Source organism: Cornus florida, unplaced genomic scaffold, assembly GCF_030987335.1.
Source record: "Cornus florida cultivar Cherokee Brave unplaced genomic scaffold, ASM3098733v1 CherokeeBrave_3.0.0_Hap2_Chr02, whole genome shotgun sequence".
Classification (NCBI taxonomy): domain Eukaryota; kingdom Viridiplantae; phylum Streptophyta; class Magnoliopsida; order Cornales; family Cornaceae; genus Cornus; species Cornus florida.
Genome location: NW_026775572.1, coordinates 45,243,590 through 45,270,595, shown reverse-complemented (window position 1 = coordinate 45,270,595; position 27,006 = coordinate 45,243,590). Strand labels below are relative to the sequence as shown.

Below are 27,006 nucleotides of genomic sequence, written 5' to 3'. Positions count from 1 at the left end.
TATCTATATCCGTACATGTGCTTCCTAGATTCCATGACAAGGGTTACCAAAGGGCATTAAACACAAATAGCTGGCAAAGAAACACAATTACGGTCTGGACATGACAACTATCTTCTTGCAACAATTTTTCCCTATTGCAACAAAAGGATATTCTGGGCCACCATATACAGCCCCCACCATCTTTCCTCTGCAACCCAGCAGATATTGATTCTTGTTTCTAGTTCAGAAAATGGGAGCAAATTGCATGTTTGGCTCCCAATAAATACAAATTACAACATTATCCTTTTACATAAGAGCTCGAATGATTCATTATATCTATCCTCCTCTGTGAAACCTCGCAAAACTAAGATCTGCCCTCTTCCTTCAATAGGTATATTGAAGAGCCTTTAACAAGGGCACTAAGACCAAGGAAGCACACCTGAGATTATTTGGCTCCTAGCCCCCTTCCTCCCTATTCTATGAAACGAGGAAAAGAATGTGCTACGACACCTCTTAAAGAAGATATCAACATCTAGTGACGTGTGTAACTATGTATTTTCATTTATCAAGGTCGTAGATTGTTTTGAATTGCGGCTTCCTCCACTTTGATACCGACCATGCGGTAAACATCAATGCAATCAAGATTACACATAAAGCGAGCAGTGAGGGTGAGTCATCTCTAACAATGTAGGAAATCCAGTTGGGAAGCTCTACGTCCAAGTCAGCTGTGCTCTGTAGGATGAAAGCTCCCAATGCCCAGTCGAGTGGGATATCAGCCACTTGATTGACAAACCCAATGCTGCTAAACAGAAATTCCAATAAACGCACGTACACAGCGAGATAGAGATAGAGATAGAGATAGAGAGAGAGAGCTTAACCATAGCTTTATGCAAAGAAGCACACAACTTTTAAAAGCTCTGTATTCAAGGAGGCATTGTTTGCATAAATTGAGGAAAAAAGCAATACCTTCCATCATCTAGAGAAATTCCAAGACTGTCATGAAGTAGGGCCACAATATATGCTGAAGAGAAGCAATATCGCAACAAGTCCTCATCATCAAATGAGTGGTATTTTATCTTCAACTTTGACCAATCCTCTTCACAAAATTGTTGTCCAGCCCTCATCAGATCAGAAATGTATGCCTTGGGTGACAACCCAAAGAACTGTCCAAAGCAAGGAAAAAAGGAAAGGTGAAAAAGATCATACAACAATCAAGTCAGAAAGTGCTTAACGATGACAAGTGAGTACAGATTCGCAGAAAAAAAATAGTTATTCCCCAGCATCATACAACAAATACAGGAAACGGCCTCTCCATATGCAAAGGTAAGGTTGCATACATCAGCCCTACCCTCCCAGACCCCACAATGGCGGGAGCCTCATGTACTAGACTAGCCCTAGCCCAATATCATACAACAAATACACCTGAATATGCTTTATGGTGGCAAGTGGAAGTACAAATCTCCGAAAAGCATTAATGTTTTCCTGCGACATATGAGCAAGTCATAGAACTGTTGAACTATGAAAGAAAAAAAATAAACCTTCAATGTATGGAAGAAATTTTCTGTTGCCAAAAACTTCCCCCGAAGCTTTGGTATGAATGTTGATCCTATGTAACAGTGCTGATATGAGCATTTCTCTGCACCTCGTAGAAGGGAAAAAAAAAAAAAAAATCATTCATTACTTCCAACAAGAAACAATCAGCAACTCCCAGATTAATGCTGAAATGAGGCAGCGTTGCTAAAAAAATTTGTATACCTGTTCCTTTTTGCAACAACATTAATGCAGCAGATCTGCACTCTGAGAAATTACCCCCAGGATGCAGCGTGGATAGATACCAATTCTTTTCAGCCAAAGAACCAGGAGAGAGATTCCACGATTTTGTATCATGTGAATATCCTTTAGGGATGCAAGGATTTACAAATTGTCCACTCTGAAGAGATTCAGTAGCTGCATTAATGGAAAAAACAATGAAGAATGTGTCTGAACATCCGTTTTCTACAAATAATGAAACTATAAGCCTAATTGTAGGCAACAGAAAAAAGAAAAAGCCATATACTGACTAGTGTAACTCTTAACAACATTTGTATATATAGCATCTGACATTATAGATCCTATTTAAGAATCCTATACTACAATAAAGTAATTGGAAACAGAAAAAGGAACCAAAAACAAAATGTGCTAATCAATCCCAAATTCGCAACAGCTTCTCCGGTCATAGCACCACCCAAATAACTGCCATTTGGTAAAAATACATTATTTGTCACAATATATATATATATTATTTGTTACAAAATATTGTAGTGTCTGGTGTCACTGATATTTAAGAACAAATATAATTTATAGAATATTGTAAAGTATGATGTTACTGATATTTAACTATATACTTAATTTCAAATGAAATCTGGTGAGAAAAGAGGGTTTCCATTAGTTTCTCCATCTGAGAAGTAGAAAACTCTTCATTTTGCATCAAAAAAAGAAAAGAAAAGGACAAAGAAAAAGAATTATGAATATAAGATCGAGTGTTGAAGTGTCAACAGCCTAAAAAGAAAATAAAGACAACTTTTTTTCTTTTGATAAGTTAGATAATAAAGAGAACACAAGACAAGAGGAAAATAGGTTGTGATATCACCACCTACAAGAAATAGAAGTGTCAAAGTTTTAATCTAGATTGAGGACTAAATGGAATAGGAAAGCTCAAACAATAAAATCTAATGTTTTTTAGGCAATTAATATTAGGAGTGACTACACTCAGACATCATTGATCAATGCTTAGAGGTTTCAAAGGACTTCACTCATTGCCACAAAATCTATCAGAACACTATGGATGAACCATCAAGAAACGTGTTACACGAATTAGGATACATGTCTTGGGTGCAGATGTGCGTAGGTGTGACAGACCTCTTTAAATCTGAAAACTCAAGATATGGGAACTTGGCTTGGAATGTATCAAAAGGTCAGTTACAGATATGTAGAGACGTCTTGCATATTTAAATACATTATATGGAATATTGTAATTATATGGTTTTACTGGTATTTATATGGCGAAGAAAGAGGGTTTCCTTCATCATCACAAGTAGTTGATAAACATTTTAATTTGGGTTCATGTGTCAAACACATACACCATACCGATATCCATGTACTGACATGAGCATACCTAATGCCTTTCAATAAACCCCATATCAGCCTGTGCACGGACTGTATAAGCTTAAAAAAAAAAAAAAAAAAAAAAAAAAAAAAAAAAAAAAACTAGTTGTCTATGCGTTTATGCTCAAGTGGTTATAGGCTAGCAAATGCTTAATTCGGTGTTCCAGTGATTCTTCAATCCTTGGTTTGGAGAAGATTCCTATCACTCTCTTACTCTCTTCAACCACCACTCATTATCTAATGGCTCACCTAGGACCTTGAAGACTACTTTGCACCCATCACAACCAACCCAGCAAATTGCATTGTTCTCCCCGAGAATGCTGCGGCCCGGTTTGAGATTAGGCCCGCTACAATCAGTACGTTACCCAAGTTTTTTTTTTTTTTGATAAGTCAGTATGTTACCCAAGTTATACGGATTTGAAAGTGAAATAAACCTTATATCCATTTGGGAAAGTTTTTACCTATTTTGCAACACTTTCAAAAACCAGAATTTGGATGAAGAGGGTATCAAATCGCGTCTTTTTCCCATATCCTTAGAAGATAAGATTGTCTCATGGTTAAACTCCATTCCTCCAAATTCTATTAGATCATGGGATGAACTTGTAAAGAAATTTATAATAAAGTTTTATCCCATGCAAAAGATTGAGTCAATGAGAGATTCCATAAGTACTTTTAAAGGGAAAAATGAGGAACAAGTTCACCATAGTTGGGGGCGCTTTTACGATTTGCTTCTCAAATGCCCACACCATGGCTTCGATAAAGCACTGTTAGTCCAATTTTTTTATAAGGGGCTTCCACATATTAATTGAACCATGGCCTTGTCCATGCACCAAGGTAAATTCAAGGCACAAACCCCATACCAAGCCTACACATTTTTAGAAAAACTAGCTGAGAATGCCCAAAATTGGAATTGGAACACTTCTAATGATGAATTTTCTAGGAATGACAAAACCAATAGAAAATCTGGTCTGAATGAGATCAAGCCTGAAAATGAATTAAAATCTGTGATGCAAAATCTAGCCGAATGAGTGAAAGACTTGGGCAAAAAGTTTGATGCTTATGTCCATAAGTGCGCAATGCAACGTGAGTTAGTTCATCTCATCCCACTGATTCATATCCGGTATATTGTACATCTAAACCTTCAGATGCACAAGTGTATGCCCTTAATACATATAGGAGACCAACGGCTAATAACTTTAGCCAAACTTGTCATCCTGATACTAGAAACGATCCCAACTTTTCATGGAGACAAAATTTTCTTCCACAAACTTAGGTGGTCAACTAGCTTTCCAAGGTAATTCCAATAGGCAACAACAACCTCAAGGATTGCTTGTTCCTTGAGGTTGTAACAAAGATCTAGCACTTGATCCCATGAGCAATTTTTGTTTCTCCTGTCCAACAGAACCAACATGTTTTCAACTATAAGGACACACTGAAGATACTTGAACTTAATCTAGACCAATCTAATAAGCAATCCAATTAGAAAATTCAAAAGTTAGAGAGTCACTTAGACCTTTTGACTCAAAACCAACTGCAATTTCAACCGTTAATCCAAAATCAGTTGAGTCAACTCACTTCTGTTTTGTCTGAAAGACATTCGGGTACCTTGCCTAATCAACTTGAAATCAACCCTAAAGGCAAAGGGTTATTCACATAGAAACTTTCTCTACCACTAATAAATCAAATGGCCATGTGAATTCCATCACAACAATTTGGTCAGGAAAGTAAATAGATAACAAGGTTGAGCCACCTACCCAAGATGAGACTGCACAATCAAAGTCTCGTCCATCAAACCCTTCCAAAGCCAAGAAAGACCAAGGTCCTCAAACTCTTCAGCCATATGTTACACCTGCACCTTTTCTTAGACTAGTCAACAATAAAAAGGATTCGCAATATAATGAGATATTTGAGATTTTTCAAAATGTTTAGATTAATATCTCATTCCTTCTTATACAAAATTCATCATAGACTTAGTCAAGAGCAAAACCAACATCCTTAAGGAAGCCTTCATAGCCCAACATTGTTCCTCTTTCCTACAAAACCAAGCCTTCGTCAAGCATCAAAAACCCGAAAGTCCGACTATCACTTACAGGATTAGAGAAAATTTTGCTGACCAAGAGTTACCTTATTCAGTCTACCAATAGTTACGATCGAATAATTTGAGAAAAACTGATGTTATAATTCAATTAGCAGATTGATCAGTTAAGATTACAAGGGTTATAATTGAGAATGTGATTGTCAAAGTGGCTGATTTTTATTACATTGTAGACTTCATTGTGCTAGATACCCAACCCACTTAAGGAAATCAGATTCCAATAATTTTAGGTCGACCATTCTTAGCTACCACCAATGCATTAATCAACTGTAATAATGGCAATATAACCTTGACCTTTGGTAATATGAAAGTGGAAGTCAATGTGTTTAGCTTGATGAAACAGCCCCCCGACTAAGATTCCATTGAAGAGGTCTGTCTTAATAGCTCACACCTTTGGGCACTCCTACCTTGAGGATCCACTCTAGCAGTGTCTAAAGTAGAATGGATTGTTGGGGCCACTCATTCCGTTTAGTAATCTTACCTCACAGTTGGCATTTAGGACAAGCTAAACATTAGGTATGGGTGTCCTTAAAAATGGTGGGCAATTAAAATCCCGTCTGCATCTAGGACAAGCTAGACAGTAGGTGTAGGTGTCCACTCATTCAGATTAATATCTCATTTCTCACTGCTATTAAACAACTTCCTTCTTATGCAAAGTCTATCAATGACTTAGTCAAGAGGAAAATCAACATCACTAAGGAAGCTTTCGTTGCCCAACATTATTCCTCCTTCTTACAAAACCAAGCCATGGTCAAACATAAAGATGCCGGAAGTCCGACTATCACTTGTAGGATTGATGATATCAAAAGCATTAGTCCTTCAGTGGTACATCATCGTATTCACTTACAGAATGATGCTAAAACATGTAAGCAATCCGAGAGGCAACTTAACCCTAACTTGAAGGAAGTTATCTGTGTTGATTCTGCTTAAGTAATCAGACTTCTTGACGTTGGTATCATATATCCCATCTCTGATAGCCAGTCGGTAAGTCCAGTCCAAGTAGTATCCCTAACTTGTAGGAAGTTGTTCGTGCTGAAGTAATTAAACTTCTTGATGGTGGTATCATATAAACCATCTTTAATAGCCAGCGAGCAAGTTTAGTCCAAGTAGTTCCTAAGAAGTTCGGCATCGCTATCCCAATTACCGTAATGAATTAGTTCCTACTTGTGTCCAAACTGGATGGCGAGTTTGCATCGACTCTAGGAAGCTTAATAGTGTGACTAGGAAGGATCATTTCCCTTTACCTTTGGTCACCAAATGTTAGAGAAATTAGTTGATCAGTCTTTTTATAGCTTTTAGATGGTTACTTAGATACCTATCCACTCCGATGACCAACATAAGACAACTTTCACCTGTTCATTCAGTACATTTGCTTATCGTCGCATGTCGTTTGGCTTTTGCAATGTCTGCTATGTTCCTGCGGTGTATGATGAGTATCTTTAGTGACATGGTTGACAAGTTTCTAGAAGTCTTCATGGATAACTTCTCTGTCTTTGGCTCATCATTTGAGCAATGCCTACACCATCTTACTCTCATGCTTCAATGTTGTTGTGATACTAACCTAGTTCTTAACTGGGAAAAATGTCATTCCAAGGCACAAAAGGGAATTGTCCTTGGTCATACTATCTCCAGTGTAGGCATTAAGGTAGATAAAGCAAAAGTTGACCTCATCTCCAATTTCCCTATTCCCAAAATGATTCACGACATTAGAGCTTTCCTAAGTGATGCTAGTTTCTAAGGCGATTCATCAAAGACTTCAGTAAGATAGCACGACCTCTGACCCATCTTCTAGCTAAGGATGCCCCATTTAAGTTTACTGATTTGAGTTTATAGATGCTTGTCACTCTACTTTTGAGTAATTAAAGTCCACCTAAACTACTACACCCTTAATCTGCCCGCTTAATTGGAACCTACCTTTTGAGATCATGTGTGATGTAGTCGGGGCTATTTTAGGGCAAAGAGTTGATAAAGCACCCTATGTCATCTATTATGCTAGTAAGACCCTGAACGAAGCCAAACACCACTGAGAAATAATTGTTGGCGATAGTGTTCTCTTTTGACAAATTCCGCTCTTATTTGATCTTATCTAAGGTCATCATTTATACCAAACATGCAACGTTGAAGCATTTTCTCTCCAAGAAAGATGCCCAACCTAGTTGATACACTGGATCCTACTCCTTCAAGAGTTTGACCTTGAGATCCGTGATAAGAAAGGCTCATCGAATGTAGTCGCTGATTATTTTTCTCCGTCTTGTTGATTCGATTAGCAACTCCCTTCCTATCTCTAATTATTTCCCTGATGAGCAACTTTTTGGGGTATCTCATGCACCATGGTATGCCGATATTGTCAATTACATTGTGACTGGTCAAATCCATTCTACTTGATCGAAGCAAGAGAGATAAATTCCTAGCTAAGGTTAAGGAATATTTTTCAGACAACCACAACTTGTTTAAGTATTGTCTAGATCAAATAATCCGTAGGTGTGTCCCCAAGGTAGACCAAGAGTCTGTTATTTCCTTCTGTCATGATGAGGCATGTAGCCATTTTAGCTCCAAAATGACCACTGCAAAAATCTTACAATCGGGATTTTAGTTGCCCAACCTTTTTAAGGACACCCACATCTACTGTCAAACTTTTCCTAAATGCCAACTGTTAGGTAAGATTACCAAACAGAATGACTAGCCCCAACAACCCATTCTATTTTATTGGCCCACCCTTTTAAGTGTTGATGTATTCTCCTATGGGGTTGTCTACAAGTTTTACCATCGTTTTCTAAGTGAATGCGATATTGCACCACTAAAAGACTAATGCCTTTGATATCATCAATGGACCAACCTATGGCTTCCCTATTTGCCTTAAGAAACTCAAGTAGTTGGGTTTCAAGAGCTCAGTTAAGTCAGAAGCTATTACCACAAAAAAGTATCAGCCTCACCCAGGTACGAGTATTTTAAAGAATCATATATAGGCGTTAATTTGACCTTAAGGGGTTTCTTCACCTCGTCAGATTCAGTGGCATATGGCGAAGACAATGATTAAAACTTAGGCAGATAGTTGGGCGTTTCAAAGATTAGAGTGATAGCTAAAAATGCATTGACTTCACTAATGTAACTATCCTCATCAAAATCAGCACCAAAATATGCTAGACACTACTTGAGTGGATCCTCAAGGTAGGAGTGCTCAATGGTGTGAGCTGCCAAGGACAATGATACAGACCACTTCAATGGAATCTGAGTCGAGGCTGTTTCATCAGGCTAAACACATGGACTTCCACTTTCATATTACCTAAGGACAAGGTCATGTTACCATTTCAACAGTTGATTAATGCATTAGTGGTAGCTAAGAATTGTCAACCTAAACTGATTGGAATCTGCTTACCCTGAGTGGGTTGGGTATCTAGCACAATGAAGTCTATAGGGTAATAAAAATCAGCCACTTTGACAATCACATCCTTAATTCTACCCCTTGTAATCTTAACTGATCGATCGGCTAATTGAATTCTAACATTGATTTTCCTCAAATTATTCAACCTTGGTAGACTGAATAAAGGAAACAAGTATACACTAGCACCTAGATCCAACAAGGCTTCATCAGCATAATTTTCTCCAATCCTACAAGTGATAGTTGGACTTCCGGGTTCTTTATGTTTGACAATGGCTTGATTTTGTAGGAAGGAGGAACAATGTTGGGCTATGAAGGCTTCTTTAAGGATGTTGATTTTTCTTTTGACAGTCTTTGATGAATTTTACATAGGAAGGTATTTGTTTAATGGTAGTGAGAAATTATATATTAATCTAAACATTTTGAAAAATCTCTAATATCTCACTATATTGCAAATCCTTTTTTATTGTCGACTAGTCTAGTAGGAAAAGGTGCAGGGGAACATATGGCTGAATAGTTTCAGGACCTTAGTCTTTCTTGGCTTTGGGAGGGTTTGATGGATGAAACTTTGATCGTGTAGTCTATTCTTGGGTTGGTGGCTCAACCTTGTTATCTATTTACTTTCCTGACCCAAGTGTTGTGATGGAATTCACATAGCCATTTGATTGATTAGTGATAGAGGAAGTTTCTATGTGATTAACCCCTTTGCCTTTAGGGTTGATTTCAGGTTGGCTAGGCAAGGTACCCCTCTGCCTTTCAAACAGAACATTTTGGATCGACTATTGAAATTGCAGTTGGTTTTGAGTAAAGAGGTCAAAATGACTCTCTAACTTTTGAATTTTTTGATTGGATTGCTTTTAGATTGGTTAAGATTAAGTTCAAGTATCTTAAGAGTGTCCTCATAGTTGAAAACAAGTTGCATCTGTGAGGCAAGAGAAATGTAATTGCTTATGGAATCAAGTACTACATCTTTGTTACTTAACTGGTTGGTCGATGGGAACTGACCTTTAAGGAACAAGTAATCTTTAAGGTTGTGGTTGCCTATTGGAGTTACCTTGGAAACTGAGTGGACCACCTAAGTTTGTGGAGGCAAATTTTGTCTCCATGAAAAGTGTGATGGTTTCTAGTATCAGGATGGTAAGTTTGGCTAAAGTTATTAGCCGTTGGTCTCCAACATGTATTAAAGGCACACACTTGTGCATCTGAACGTTCAGATGAATCAATGGGTTGAGATGAACTAGAACACACATTGCATTGCGCACGTATGGACATGAGCACAAAAGCATCAAACTTTTTGCCCAAGTCTTTCACTCATTCGGCTAGACTTTGCATCACAAATTTTAATTCATCTTCAGGCTTGATCTCATTTAGACTAGATTTTCTATTAGTTTGGTCATTTTAGAAAATTCATCATCAGAAGTGTTCCAATTCCAATTTTGGGCATTCTCAGTTAGTTTCTCTAAAAATGTGTAGGCTTGGTCAAGGGTTTGTGCCTTGAGTGCATAAACTTGACCATGGTTCGGTTCATAGGTGAAAGCCCCTTATAAAAAATTTGGACTAGTCGTGCTTTATCAAAGCCATGGTGTGGGCATTTGAGAAGCAAATCGTGAAAGCGCTCCCAAGTTTGGTGAAACTGTTCATCATTTTTCCCTTTAAAAGTATAGAATCTCTCATTGGCTTGGTCTTTTACATGGGACAAAACTTGCTCATAACTTTCTTTGCAAGTTCATCCCATAATCTAATAAAATTTGGAGGGATGGAGTTTAGCCATGAGGCAATCTTATCTCCTAGGGATAGGGGGAAAAGATGCAATTTGATACCCTCTTCATCCAAATTCTGGTTTTGGAAAGTGTTACAAAATAGGTAAAAACTTTCCTAAATGGATATAAGATTTATCTCACTTTCAAATCCGTAGAATTTGGGTAACAGACTGATTGTAGCGGGCCTAATCTCAAACCGGGCCGCAGTATTCTCAGAGAGAACAATGCAATTTGGTGGGTTGGCTGTGATGTTTGCAAATTAGTCATTCAAGGTCCTAGGTGCAACCATTAGATAATGAGTAGTGGTTGAACAGAGTAAGGGCCTGTTTGATTTCCTTATTCAGCGCTGAATGCAGTATACGGTAAGTGATTTTTAAAAATAAGTTTGTTTGATAAATTTTAGAACACCACTTAACATGGTAAGTACCGTTTAAAAGAGGCCAAAATTTTAAGCGTTAGGAATGTTACTTATTGCATATCGCAGAAGACGGTAAGTGGTTGGGTTTAAAAAATAACTTTTTAATGACTACTTTACCCTCATATAATTGTGTTCTATCTTTTAGGGTTTCTCTCTACCTAATATATTTTAAACACGTATATAGCCTTTTGGTTACCATTTATATTGATTCATTATAGAAAACAATTATTTATATAACAAAATTCTATTCAATTTCACGTACTTTCTTTAATATTTTTAACACCATTTTTATACCTTACATAAATATTTTGTAATTATTTATATAATAGAATTTAATTTTCATAGAATAATTGTCTTTCACGTACTTTCTTAACACTCTTTGCAATACCCTATAATCCAAAACCCATATATTTTAAATTTTATTTTCTTTAATCTTTTGTAACATTCATTTTGATATCCAAAACCTATATATTTTAAATTTTTATTAATTATTTATATAATATAATAATAATAATAATTATTATTATTTTTTTTTAGTAATCGTGGGTGTCCAGACCAGCTTTTGCGCACCCCGACTAATCCCACGAGGCCCTGAAAATATATAATAGAATTATGTTCCTAGATAAGAATTCTTTTTCATTTTCCTTAATTTTTGTGACCCATTTGTTAATATCCTACATAAATATTATGTAATTCAAAACACATATATTTTAAATTTTACTTTCTTTAATTTCTGTAACACCATACCTACATAAATGTTATGTAATCCAAAACCGATAGATTTAAAATTTCCATCAGTTATATATATAATAGAATTTTATTCCTAAATAAGAATTATTTTTCAAGTATTTTCTTTAATCTTTGTAACACCCTTTTCAATACCTTACCTAAATATTATTCAATCCAAAATCATATATTTTAAATTTTACTTTCTTTAATCTTTGTAACACCCTTTTCGATACCATATATAAATATTATGTAATATAAAATTCATATATTTTAAATTTTCATATTTATTTATTTCATTGAGTGAATGTGATTGTTTTATTAATATTTTTGTATTATAAATATAAAACTGTTATGAGTATTAGATATTGAGGGCAAAAATGTAATATGTACAACTTTCAGACTTCAGCTTTTGTTAATAACAAACAATCTTAATGAATTCAGCATTTAAAATTAAAATGTTATCAAACAAGTTTTCAAATTAATACATTCAGCACTTAAAGTTTTAGCGCTTAAAATTCAGTACTTGAAATTTTTAGTGCTTAATTTTCAGTTTTATCAAACAGCACCTAAGAGAGTGATATGAGTCTTCTCCAAATCAAAGGACTGAAGAATCACTAGAACACCAAACTAAGCGTTTGTTCACCCGTAACCACTTGGGCATAAATGCATACACAACTAGTAATTTTTTTTTTATTTTAAAAAAAAAAAAAAAAAAACCTTATATAGTTTGTGCACAGGTTAAGATGTGGCCCATTGAAATGCATTAGGTTTGCTCTTGCCACTTGGTGGCAACAGGAGAGTTCACGTACACAACTAAAAGCTAGGCTCAAACACTTGAAAGCACAGGACAAGTCGAGTAAACTTGAAGAATAAATAAAGCTAAGATTTGAGCCAATGGATTTACAAATTATGTCAGTATACCACATGTATATATGCCAATCCTATAAAAATTCTAGACTCAAACTTTAAAGCACGGGAGTAAGGATAAGCCAAGTATAGGGATGGCAACGGGGCGGGAACACCATCCCCATCCCTGTTTAGCATAACTACCCTCATCCTCATTAAAAACTGTTTATTAAACGGGGCGGGCGAGGCGGGGATGGGATGGGTTTTGTAGAGTATTTTCGTCATTGTATTCAGAATCTAACGAAAGTAAATAATGAAATAAATTTTCAACTATGGTAATATATATATTTTTGTCTTATGCGGATAAAAACAAGATTTATCTTCTCAATTCACTTGAGACTTAATTTTATTGTAGGAACACCAGAATAATATACACAGAAGTTCTCAAATAAGAACAATACAAAGAGATATTTAGTGATTGAAATAGAATAAATTAGAATTTGCTTAATATATACCTAATATTATTGAATATAAAATGAAGTGTAAGGACAAAATTGTAATTTATCATAGTAAACGGGATGGTGTGGGGCCATCCCTGCCCCATAACCATGTGGGTCTTCAATCCTAAACCCCATCCCCGCCCCAAAACAATTTAACCACCCCCATAACCATTCTAAACGGCTCGCAGTGGGGCGGGTACCTGACGGGGCGGGGTATTTTGCCATCCCAAGTAAAATTAAAATATGAGTGGTTTAATCCACCAAACTTGTACGATGTCTTTATTCCTAGCACAACCATATTAGTTTTGGTCTATTCATTCCCCTAGCATTACCACCAATGTGGAACACATCACTCTCCCCCATTGATGTAGTTATTGGATTTCACCACATGGCCAAACTTATTTGTGTCTATTTCTCATACAAATATAATCATTTCTAGATTTGTTATTCTCCATCCTATCATAAATTACCCTCTCCTCAACATCCACATTTCGCCTACTATACCAAACTGTTTGTGTCTATTTCTCATACAAATACAATCATTTCTAGATTTGTTATTCTCCATCCTATCATAAATTACCCTCTCCTCAACATCCACATTTCGCCTACCATTTTACGAACATGAGCAGAAAACATCAAGGCAAAGAAGACAACTGGGAGTGACATATAAAGTCAAATTTCATAGTTCTATTTATCTTCTCCAGGTTTGCACTTTCTTGTGCTGCTGAAGTTTCGGATCAAGTGATCAACTACCCTTTCTTGATCTTCAGTAATTGCATAGTTGAATATATATACAATCAGCAACTAATGCTTGAAGATATGGGAACCCATTATAAAGAATTTAACATGCAAAGACTCATTTCCAATTATAAGATTCCCAGCTTATTATGTTTGTGATAAGACACGCCAGAAAATTTAAACATAAATCTCCAACAGCATGCCAAGGTTCATTTAAGCAGATCTTGCAGCAATCATTTTAAGCATTGTATTCAACATGGATTATTTCAATGATCTGAGTTTCATGATAGATAAAGAATCACAACATGTTCCTAAGAATATTTACTATACAGAACCGAAGGTGACAGAAGAGCGTATATATTTGCCCAATCCCAGGTTTCTCAAAGCAAGCAGTTCAACAATAAGCCAAATGCAAAATTCTAACGCTGTGCAAGCCATTAAATGTACCAAACGAAAACTGAGAGAAAAGTATGTGCACTTACCAAATTCTATGCCTCTTGTAACAAGTGATTCCCGAAATGAGTCAAATGCAACATTCTGCAAAAACAAGTTTAAGATTTCTAAATTATAAATCAATGACAATTCTACAATAAAGAAGTATGCATAGTGTTGCTATTCAGCAACAATATATTTAATATTAGTACTACTAAATTTGTCAATGAAACATCAACAATACAATCCATGTAAATGGTTATTTCATTAATATATAACAACTGACACATAGGTCACTGCTTGTTGTTAGGGCTGCAAATGAACCGATCTCTTCATGAACAACTTGGGCTTGGCTCGGGCTCGTTTGTGAAGTACATGAGCCGAGCTTGAACACATTTTTTAGGCTCATTTGGTAAACAAGCTGAGCTTGAACAATGTTGAGCTCAGCTTGTATGGTTAAACGCCCATTTTTAAATATATTTTTTTAAAACTCTTATATACAATAGTTGGTATAAATTCAGCCCAAACTCATACATCTTTTGTAAGCCAAACTCCTTTACTCATTGTAAGCCCAAACTCTCATACATTCTCTCTCTCTCCGGAAACAAGTCTCCAACAGAGATCTCTCTCTCATGTCTCTCACTCCCGTTATAGTGTTTGTTGATGCAGGATTCCGCAGCGACCCGAAGCGACGTTGAACCTGGAAACGAAAGGAGAAAAAGGATGATCGAGAGGGCACCAATGTGGTACTAGCCTAAGAGCCTTTGACGATCAAGTTAGTACTAGATCGGTAAAGGGGAGAGAGAGAGAGGTATTGCTTAGGGACTTGTGTCGTACCTTTTCTGTTGACCCTAACGCCCCCTTTATAGAGGTGTCAAGTTGGCATTAAAATAGGAGTGTTATACCTTTTACTTCTCCAACACGGAGGGGGAACTTATGCTCATCTTTATCCGAGACACTTGGAGTTTATCCTAATTTATAGACTTGTATAACGGTCAAACTCCCTGGATGAAAACTCCTTATCAATTGCCCCCCATTCTCGTGTTTGCAAGTCGAACATAGAGAATGTAAATATTATGTCTGGAGTTATCCTTCACCTTGACATATTTATTAACTGGGTCAATCAGTAGAGATAGATAGCATATACATATTTTATTTGCCGAATAAATACACGAGGCTCATGCAGCCCACATAGTTAGAGCCTCTTACTACTATGCCAGAGGTCTTTGGTTCAAACCCCCTTCTAGCACCACCAAAATCCTCTTTTTAATTAAATGAGTAATCTTGCAGGAGGAGGCTGCCACGTGGCAGCGGCGGAGGCTGACATGTATTGATGCCGGAGGCTGCTGCGGGGATATATGTGGCTGGCATACTAATGGAGTATGGTGACTGGCATTGTATGTTCAGAAATCAAATAAGTTAGACTAAAGAGTAGACTAAATGGTGGGAATCAATGTACAGGCAGGAATCAAATAAAGTAGGTAATTTGAAGAATCAAATTAAAGATATGAAGCATCCAACAAAGCTGACCGTGGTAGACAACAGAGCAACATGCTTCAAAAGCAGTCAAGGCAACTGCACACCTTCATCATTTTTTTATTTTTAATTTTTTAAATTTTATATATCACATTTTCTCCTTATTTAAGGAAGGGAAGAACATTACTCTTGCTATCTTCATAATCCTAAAGGTAAACTTCCTTTCTCTATACTATTCTTCGACTATTTGTAATGGACACTATCAATTTTTTTGATAAGTAATGGACACTATCAATGTAAACATGGGAGACAACGTCCAGTCTTCTATTTCGGAATCTGATCTGATAAAATTTCCGATTCGTGTACTCCATTCCTTTTTGTATTTCTATCCGTGCTCCCTTTCCCTAAGAAAGAGCTTCTGAGGCCCCAAATGGTGAACTCTGTCGCTTTGAGTGCGCCTTTCTTGCTGGGTTACACCTACCCTTTCCCCCTTTTATTAGGGAATTTTTCTCCTTCCTCCGTATTACACCCGGACAACTTACTCCAAATGCCTGGAAGATTTTAATAGGGTGTGTTGTCTTATGGAAGGCGTGTGGCAACCCTCCTTTAACTATGAGTGAGATATTACCTTGTTATATTCCGAAGAGGGTAAATCGATGGTGATGGAACCTAACCAGCCGATGTGAGTGTCCCTTAGTTGAGGGACTATCCAAATCCAATTCGGAGTGGAGAAGCCGTTTCTTCTTTGTCTCAGGAAGGAACTGGGAATTTTCTTACCAAGATACTAGTGTCGACCTAAAGCTTCACCGTTCCCCTAACTTGGGGTCAATTAGACCTCAATGGTGAGTTACTTATGCATGCACATTTTATTACATGGTAAATGACATCTACTTCTTTTTGCAAGTTTTCGCCCGTCGTCTGCTCCCCCCGAGGCAAAGAAAAATATAAACAAAGCCACTCTGCATTCATCGATGCATTCATCAAGGTCTTTCTCCTCTTTGGTAGCCCATCTCCCTCTTCTCTGCTAGACTTTGTCGTGTGGTAAGGATTTCTTCTTGTCAAGCCTCTACAGAAGATATGACTCTTTATGACTCCCACTTTGTATGACTCTTTTTTTTTACTTTTTTTTTTTTTTCATGACTAAGTTCACTTTTTCTCACTTAGATTCACTCACTATGTCGTCGGCGCGAAGATTTGGGAAGGACATTCTTGCCCAGGTTTAAGAGGAACGCTCTAAAAACAAAGCCTCGCCACAGGGCTCCGATTCACCCCCGTCAACAAGGAGATTTGGGAATGACATTCTTTCCCAGGTTCAGGGGGAGTGTTAAGGAAAAGACTTCGTCACGGTATCCCAAGAGAACTCGACCACTCCAAAACCAAGGGAACTCTCTCCTGCTGACGACTCGCCTTCCCTCGTAGTCCCTCATGACCAGATCTTCGAGATGGGAGTGCACCTCCCTCCTACTGGCCCATCCGTTGTGAATGACGTGACTTATGCCAATGACATGGTGGATCAGGTGCTAGTGCTTCCATATGATTCTGAGAGGCTCAAGGGACTTCTCACCAAGGACCTTTCATACTTTTAGGCCCAGAATGTTTGTCGGGTAAGGTTATCTTGCTTCCTCTTACCCTTAATTATTACGGAGTATTTATTATTATTAAGGTATTTTTTTTAAAACCTAACCTCTCATGTAAATAATTCTATTTTCCCACGTAGATGGGGGCATATGCTAAAGAGCTATCTCGACACGCCAAGCTCTCCAAGGAGAGTGCACTTGCCCTGGACGCGGAATTGCAGCTGAAAAGAAGACTCGCAAAGAGGTCAAAATCGGTTGGGCTTTAGAGAAAGAGAGGCTCGAGAGGAGCTTCCTTGGTAGATTAGCCATTGCAAAATCTTCAGTCGTGGAGGAGTACAAGTTCTCCTCTAAATTTGACTTGAACAATGCAAATTGGTATTCTAACGGATTTGACGAGTTCAGACACTGAGCCAATGCTGCCTATGAAGACTTGGATTTCCATCATTTTCGGCCAATTGCTCCTGCAGATCGGAGTCAAGGAGGACCGCGCCAAGGAGGACCAAGCCAGGGAAACCCAAGCCAGTGGGCATTATCTACTATGCTGTGAATGTGTGAATGTCGTTATTAAATTTCCTTTTGAACAATGTTTGTTACTGTTATAAGTATGGACCTTTAAGTTTCTTCGACTAGGGTGATATTATTATTTTTTTCTTTTTAGAACTCCATCAGCACACCTTCTCTTCTTAACCCATTTAATGCAAGTCATTCGAGTATATATCCCTTATAGTACAAGGATAAGGATTACGTGATTCATTCATCCTGAGTCCTTAAGTGCGAGGAAGTAAGATAACCTTATTCGACAAACATTCTAAGCCTGAAAGTATGAAAAGTAGCACCTGATCGACCAGGCATAAGTCACATCATTCACAACGGATGTGCCAGGTAGATGGGGTAAATGCATCTAGAGGGAGGTGCATTCCCATCTCGAAAATATGGTCGTGGGGACTACGAGGGAAGGCGAGCCGTCAGTCGGAGAGGGTTCCCTTGGTTTTGGAGTGGTTGAGTTCTCTTAGGATACCGAGACGAAGTCTTCTCCTTAGAACGCTCCTCCTGAACCTGGGAAAGAATGTTACTCCCAAATCTCCTTGTTGACGGGGTTGAATCGGAGCCCTGTGGCGAGGCTTTGTTTTTAGAGCGTTCCTCCTGAACCTGGGGCAAGAATGTCCTTCCCAAATCTCTGCGTCGACGACATAGTGAACTTAGTCATTAAAAAAAAAAAAAAAGTGTCATACAAAGTGGGAGTCATAAAGAGTCATACCTTCTGTAGAGGTTTGACAAGAAGAAATCCTGACCACGTGACAAAGTCCAGCAGAGAAGAGGGAGAGTGGGGTTACCAAAGTGGAGAAAGACCTTGACGAATGCAGAGTGGCTCTGTCTATATTTTTCTTTGCCTCAGGTGGAGCAGACGACGGGTGAAAACCTACAAAAAGAAGTAGATGTCATCTACTATGTAATAAAACGTGCATACATAAGTAACCCACCATTGAGATCTAATTGACCCAAAGTCTGGGGAACGGTGAAGCCTAGTTCAACACGGGTATCTTGGTAAGAAAATTCACAATTCCTTCCTGAGACAAAGAAGAAACGGCTTCTTCACTCCGCATTAGATTTGGATGGTCCATCAACTAAGGGACATTCACATTGACTGGTCTAGTTCCACCACCATCGATCTACCATCTTCGGAATATAACAGAGTCGGATCTCGCTCATAGTTAAGGAAGGGTTGCACACGCCTTCCATAAGACAACATACCCTATTAAAACCTTCCAGGCATTTGGGGTAAATTGTCCGGGTGTAATACAGAGGAAGGAGAAAAATTCTCTAATAAAAGGGGGGAAAGGGTAGGTGTAACCCAGCAAGAAAAGCGCACTCAAAAAGACAAAGTTCACCATTTGGAGCCTCGGAAGCTCTTTCATGGGGAAAGGGAGCACAGACAGAAATACAAGAAGGAATGGATTACACAAATCAGAAATTTATCTAATCAGATTCCGAAATAGAAGACTGGACGTTGTCTCCCATATTTACATTGATAGTGTCCATTACAAAGAGACGAAGAACAGTATGAGAGAAAGGAAGTTTACTTTTAGGATTATGAAGATAGCAAGAGTGATGTTCTTCCCTTCACGGTCCTTAAATAAGGAGAAAAGGTGATTTATAAAAATAAAAAAATTTGATGAAGGCGTGCAGCTGCTTTGACTGCTTTTGAAGCATGTTGCTCGGTTGCCTACCACGGTAAGCTTTGTTGGATGCTTCATAGCTTTAATTTGATTCTTCAAATTACCTACTTTATTTGCTTTTACTTTATTTGATTCCCGCTTGTACATTGATTCCCACCATTTAGTCTACTTTTTAGTCTACTTTAATTGATTTCTGAACATACAATGCCAGCCAGCATACTCCAATAGTATGCTAGCCACATATCGCCACGTGGCGGCCTCTTCCTGCAAGATTCCTCCTTTAATTAAAAAGAGGATTTTAGTGCTAGAAGGGATTTGAACCCAAGACCTCTGGCATAGTAGTAAGAGGCTCTAACCATGTGGGCTACATGAGACTAATGTGTATTTATTCAGCAAATAAAATATGTATATGCTATCTCTACTGATTCACCTAGTTAAATATGTCAGGGTGAAGGATAACTTAAGACATAAATATTTACATTCTCTACGTTTGACATATAAACACGAGAATGGGGGGCAACTGATAAAAAGTCTTCACCCAGGAAGTTTGACCATCATACAAGTCTATAAATTAGGATAAACTCCAAGTGTCTCGGATAAAGATGAGCATAAGTTCTCCCTCCGTGTTGGAGAATTAAGAGGTATAACACTCCTATTTTAATGCAACTTAACAACTCTATAAAGGGGGCTTAACATAAAAAGTACAACTCAAGTCCCTAAGCAATACCTCTCTCTCTCTCCCCTTTACCGATCTAGTACTAACTTGATCGTTGGAAGCTTTTAGGCCGGTACCACACCGGTACCCTCCCGATCATCCTTTTTCTCCTTTCTTTTCTAGGTACGACGTCGTTTCGGATCGCCGCGGAATCCTGCATCAACAGTTGGCGCCGTCTGTGGTATCGGCCGATCTAGTACTAACTTGATCGTCTGAGGCTCTTAGGCCGGTACCACACCAGTGCCCTCCAGATGATCCTTTTTCTCCTTTCTTTTCCAGGTACAACGTCGCTTCGGGTCGCCGCGAAATTCTACATCAACAGTTGGTGCCGTCTGTGGTACCGGCCGATCTAGTACTAACTTGATAGTCTGAGGCTCTTAGGTCGGTGCCCTCCCGATCATCCTTTTTTTCCTCTCTTTTCCAGGTACGACATCGCTTCGGGTCGCCGCGGAATCCCGCATCAACAGTTGGCACCGTTTGTGGGAAAGAAAGGAGAAAAAGGATAATTGGGAGGACACCGTTGTGGTACCGGCCTAGGGACTTGTGTCGTACCCTTTCTGTTGACCCGAACACCCCCTTTATAGAGCTGTCAAGTGCATTAAAATAGGAGTGTTATACCTCTTACTTCTCCAACACGGAGGGGGAACGTATGCTCATCTTCATCCGAGACACTTGGAGTTTATCTTGATTTATAGACTTGTATGGCAGTCTGAGTGAAGACTCCTTATCAGTGTTGATGGAATCATTATTGCCGACTCGCCGTTGTCTTCTTGAGGAAGATGATCGGAAATGGGAGGTCAGCGAAAGAGAGGACAACGATTTTCCTCCTTCTTCGAATACATCACTGTACAGATCTGAATCTCTTCGATTTTTTATTTTATTTATCAATATTTTTTTGTATGTTGTTAACTATGTAGGTGAGCTTGAGCCGAGCCCGAACAAGGTAAAGCTCGAGCCGGAACAAGGTAAAGCTCAAGCTCGAGCCCGAACGTATGTCCTATTTGTTCGATAATGAGTGGAAGTACTCATTTGCAGCCCTGCTTGTTGTGCACTATTGCTTGAAGCAATGGTACTTCCAAGAGCAAGAAGCTGAGTTAAGATCTGAGAATTGTCGAACTGAGCAAATTTATACTGAAGGAAGGGTTTGTGTCCAGGCTACCCTTCCTATCATCCTTCATAGATGGGACTAACACTAGTTAATGACCACGTTCCTATAACAAATGAGAAATATCAATAGTGAGTCAGACTTTTGAATAGATTCTTGATAACAACATCACAAAATCTGGATCATATTTTCTAAGATGGGCCAGAAATGGTGAGAAATTTTACCATCTACGTTTTAAGCTCCTACCTTTTGTATAAAATTCCAATATTCACACATACTTCTTGTGATAATCCAGTCCCAACTGAGTGATAAATGGAATCATATCCAAAGCTGATACCCATGTTCAATTTGAGGTCATCACTATTTGATACTGAGATTCTGAAGAGAAGTCCGCTTAAAGAGGAACTATTGGGCTCTCAATGTAGAGCAGAAGTTTCATTGCAAGCTAGAACTCAGAAAAGGCCTGAAAGATAAAATATATGCGTATATAGAAGAAATAAAAAATGAAATAAACTACATGTAAACATGTGAACGTCAGGATATTTCAGTGAGAAGACAAGACCAACAATAATATTGGTATACTTTGTGAATTTCACTACTGCAAGCTGAATATTTGAAACATTTTATAAACAAACATTTTAATAGCACCAAGTGAACACAAATAATTTGGCGGGAAAAAAGTAAAGCTTACCTGACCAAAATGAAGCAAGCTGTGACTGTAGAGATTGTAAGTGATATTCCCATATTTAACTATATGAGAGAATTCAGGGGGCACTGGCTCACTTGAAATGAAGGTCACCTGAAATAACAGTTATTTCAATCATTCACATTGACAATCACGTCTTATGCTTTCCAACAGTATTAACTACACAAAATTGTTTTAAGTCATTTCAAAAAAAAAAAAAAAAACACTGAAACAGAAAGAATAGAATGATTTATTGGTTGAGGTACCATATTTCTATCAGCATACAAAACTTTAGCTCTTTAACTGGTTCTCAAGGTGAAAGCACCAAAAAGCACTCCACCCAGTAGACTCTGCTTTTAACAGCATCCAATATCTTGAGATGCTGTTCATCTACCTCAGGAAGAAGCGAAATATGGAGCTCCGACTATTCTAAGTGCAAAATGAACAATGTAGGTCTCCAAAATTGAGTATGCTTGGAGATCTTCCATATGTTCCATGAGAAATTGCTGTCCAAAAGTTTAGGCCAATAATTTTTTCTAGATATGTATCCTACCAGAATATGTTACACTGGTCCATGTCCATGTCCCACGTAATATGATCCACATTTTTCACAAATACAATCCACCAACAAAAAAGGAAAAGGAAAAGGAAATTGAACCTGAGCAGAGGCCCCACCAAGTTCAATAATCCCAGTTGTTTGATGAGGATCCTGTCCAAGAGTGCCAAGGGCATAATTTGCAACAACCCAAGCATAAATCCCTTCATCAGAGCCTAAAATAATCAAAATGCCTAACATTAAGCTTATAGATTGTGTAGTATTAAATCAAATTACAATGAACCAAGGGATGTTATGAAAAAAATTCAAGAGGTTCAAACTACCAGAGAGAGAGAGAGTAACCACCAAAAGGCTATCAACCAAAATTAAACAAATGTCACCACACACCAATACAAGCAATTTTATATAAAAATAGATAAAAGTACAAATAGAAATACTAGTGCACGTATGTGTTTCTACATATGTGAGCACAAAAAAGATGTAAAGAGTATCCATGCAAGTGTTGGACATGTCACTCTCAAATAAAATGGGAAAAAAAAAAAATCAAGGTTGTTAAAATCGGGATTCTACCTAGAATCGTTTTGGGCTTCGTAGAATCGGAATCGTAGAATCGGATCGAGAATCGTAAGATTCTACCAACTAGTAAAAAAAACAGTTCAAACTAACTTCTTAAATACTATCTAAGTACTAAGTTACTAACTACTAGGCTAATTTAGCTAATTACTAACTTACATGAAAGAACTGTGTTTTTTTTTTTGTCCAATCACTGTATTCCAATCATCATATTCATCCAAAAAAAGAACACTAGAACAGAACAGAAGCAAGATGTGTTCTAATAAAGGAGTGCACAGACTTGATTGATTCATAATTTCAAGTAAAACATTGCAATACAGAAGTTTGGTTTGATTTGAGGGAGTTAATCTGGGCGGATAACAGTCCCTTCAGAACCAAAAAAAAAAAAAAATTGAACAAAAAAAGAAAGAAGAGAACAGATTCAATCATTCAACAGAAGCAGAACAAAAAAAAATATCTGAACAAAAAAATGAAGTAAGGAACAAATTTCAATCATCATATTCAGAAAAATGAACAAATATCAGAAAAAAAAAAAAGAAAAAAAGAAAAAAAAGAAAAAAGAAAAAAGAAAAAGAAGTACACCTTTTGAGTTTGAGTGATGTGAGAAGTCTGTTGAAGAGAGTGTCAAACTGTCAACCAAATCGAGGTCGAAGAGCAAGCAAATGAGTTTGAGTGCCTAATTGAAGCTATCCATGTCGATTGAAGTCTGTCGAGGAGCCAGCGATGTCGAACAGAAGCCAACTTGTGGAGAAGAGATGACTTCTCGAGAAGCCAACGATATCGAGACTCAAGAGAAGAGTAGAAGAGAGCTACGGGTTGTGTGACTTGTGTCGCGATGTGTTTGAGACGAGAGAAGAGTAGAAGAGAGGCGAAAGCAACGGGTTGTGTTGTGATGCAGAAAATTAGGGCTTCGGATTTGAGTTGTAATGCTATATTGCTGTTTTGGGCCACGCCTTTGTTTTTTCAGAAGCCCAACCATAAAAAAAAAGTGAACAGGGCCATAAATTTAGCCCAAGAAAGGAATAAGTCAGAATCGGGTTAAGTTGCTAGAACCGTACGATTCTGCGATTCAAGGCCCAATTCTACCGATTCTGGGGTGATTCAAGCACTGTTTGCAATTTGGATCGATTCTGTGGCTGGGATCGTAGAAGTTTGCAATTTTTATGCGATTTGGATCGATTATGTGGCTGGATCATAGAATCGTGCGATTCTACGACCTAGAATCGCGATTTTGATATCCTTGAAAAAAAACTGCATGACATCCATCATACAATTATATATCCTATCAATGTTTCTCCCTGTTTTAGTGACCTTCTAAGATCAATTTAAGTTAGCACAAGCATCTAAAATCTCCCTCAATTTGGATATAAAACAAAAACAATTTGAAAAAAAGGATAAAATAAAATAAAATACAATGCGACTCCAATTCCTATCTAACCTAAACCTCCCACCTATGAAGCATGGATGCTCCTGTAAGGAGCCTTATCCGTATCATATCAGGATCAAATACCGATACCCTTATATAATCGTGGATATGTTTCCAATACTTCCTAATGTATCCGAAATTTTAAAATAATTTTTTTATTTCAAACATTTATCTAATACTTCTCACATAAGCCATACACAACCAACAATCTTGAACATTAAAATGTAAATTTTCTAAACATAGTATCATACTATAATTGTTAGCAAAAGCATAACAATAGTTCCAACTTCCAAGCACTCAAGACATTCTTTAAAAAGGAAAATAATAATAATAATAATAATAATAAAATTGAGACATAATGAGAATAGCTAATTTTGTCCAGGGTTCATGTCTGTGCAACATAACTCTCTGCTTAGAAAAAGGTTCATTACCTAGTCTGGGTGCTGGGAGAAGTGAAATGGATACAAACCTAACATTTGGCATCACCTACACAAAGCGACTGCTCTCAGGATTTGAATCTGGTTTCACACTTGAGAGCCCAACATTTACCAGTACAAAACAATGACACCTAAAATATTGTTCATCATATGTATATTATATATATATATATAATACAGAACTGCTAGTTATATATAGCATGGCAAACAATTGTTATTTTAAATTTATACATACATATAAAAATATGTTATTTATACATTTATACACAAATGTATACATGCATATGTATTGTTGTGTCCTCATCGTATCAGTTTCTTGTAGTTTTTTTTATAGAGAACTTGTCACATTGCCATGTTCATCCCATGTCAGGTTCATGCTTCATCATCTCCCACATATATTATGTGATTTCAATTAGAATATAACACCTACTTGAGGTAATTATATCCAACATTCAGATACATTATATATATATTTTTAATATAGTAATTGTTTGGATAGATACAAATCGAAGAATTTGAGAATTCTTTTCCATGATAAGGGTTCTCTAAGTTGATATAAAAAGGTATGTGTGGCAAATTCTATGAGCATAAGTACATTAAAGAAACTTCAGCAGCCTACAAGCTATGTTAGACTTCGAATTTTGGTGCTAAAGCCAACAATCTGGTAACAGGATGGTACCAGGTGGGTTTGCTGCTGCTGTCATGTGGTTGTTTTGATTTATTTAAAGAATTTGTAGGAGCATGTAATATGTAATGTAGTAAATTTTACTTTTATAATATTAACTGGTGAGGTCAAGCCCCTAATGTCGTCCCCAGCCAGGATATGGTTTGTCCCCTATTGCTATTTCTCTTTGATTCGATATAAAATTTTATTTACTGGGCAAATATATACACACACAACACAGGTATTCCATTTCTAGGTTCTACAACAAAACAAGATGCTAAAAGCTTGTTCAATTTTTTTTTTTCTTATTCAATCTTCAATTCTAGTAATATTGAATGTCATTAATTGGTCAAACTAGACACTGCAATTTTACCTCGCATTTGCCACTATCTACATACTAAAAAGGAGCACTAGCATTGATGTCAAAATCAGCCAGCAAAGGAAATGCATAAAACACATTTGGTTCAATCATCACATACTAAAAAGGAGCACTAGCATTGGTGTCAAAAATCAGCAAAGGAAATGGATAAAACACATTTGCCACTATCACATACTAAAAAGGAGCACTAGCATTGATGTCAAAAATCAACAAAGGAAATGCATAAACCAAACACCATAATTAAGTTAAAAGTTAATATGAAAACTTTCATACCCGTAATAACTGAAGCCCAATCATCTCCAAACTTAAACCCAGACGACCTCAGAACCCTCCGGCAAGACTCCAAAATCTGCTCCTGAACACCCAACTCCAGCATCCTCAGCCCCGCCGTCCCCATAAGCCGAATCTCCGTCTCCCCCCAATGCTCCTTCGGAATTCTCTTCCTCCCAAACTCCAGCAGATCCACCAAAGACCCACCCGCCCCTCCCGGATCATCCATATAGGCCGACAACCCGGGAATCACCCGCATTGATGCCAACCCATTTTCCCCCAAATCAAAATCCAAAACTCTACCCCTAATCACATACTCAAACACATGAATTCGAGTCCCTGTGCTTCCTCCATCAATCACAATCCCAAACTTTCGCTTCCCGTAATTCCGATAACAGTTCAAGTAGACGAACAAATAACACAAAAAAGCTAGGGTAAGTGCAATTGATGCGAAGACTACGAGGACATTGGTGGTGTTGTGTTTAGGGTTCCGAGGGAAATCATTGGATCGATCTGGCGAATTTGGGCGATGGTGAAGCTTGATCGAGTCCAAATCGTCATTGGGCTTACGATCTCGCGTACGAGCATTGGATCGTCGCATCAAAACCTGGCGATCTGAGAGGAGGTGATGGGAGAGTGCTGTAGCAAACCATGTGACGAACGATGATTGATCAGCTAAGAATTCAAGAATTAACAATTTGTGAGATTATCGTTATTAGGGTTTCTGATAGGAGAACAAGAGAGACTATCGTCCACCTCTCTCTCTCTCTCTCTCTCTCTCTCAGACGATGAGTCGCGAAGCTTTGTGCTTTCCAAGCGTGTTAGTCCATGGCCGGTCCGGTCTAGTCAGGTTTGTCGTTGACTGGTATGCGACCAGTCTGGTTCAGTTTATCTTGGGCTCCGGAACATAATGGGCCATTGACAACAGACCTAATAACTCGAACTT

At 37.7% G+C, this 27,006-nt stretch overlaps 1 protein-coding gene and 1 non-coding gene across 2 annotated transcripts; one reads left to right on the top strand and one right to left on the bottom strand.

The window, feature by feature from the left end:
* Positions 1-69: 69 nt before the first annotated feature.
* Positions 70-27,006, bottom strand: LOC132294852 (probable apyrase 6). The gene is made up of 8 exons (XM_059792856.1): positions 26,064-27,006; positions 22,414-22,526; positions 21,762-21,869; positions 14,071-14,125; positions 1,735-1,926; positions 1,518-1,621; positions 946-1,142; positions 70-781 (listed from the first exon to the last, which is right to left on the bottom strand). The coding sequence occupies exons 1-8, from the start codon at positions 26,659-26,661 to the stop codon at positions 538-540; spliced, it is 1,611 nt and encodes a 536-aa protein (XP_059648839.1). The 5' UTR covers positions 26,662-27,006; the 3' UTR covers positions 70-537.
* Positions 10,172-10,277, top strand: LOC132297810 (small nucleolar RNA R71). Its single transcript, XR_009479416.1, has one exon. It is a non-coding gene; the product is annotated as a small nucleolar RNA R71 (small nucleolar RNA).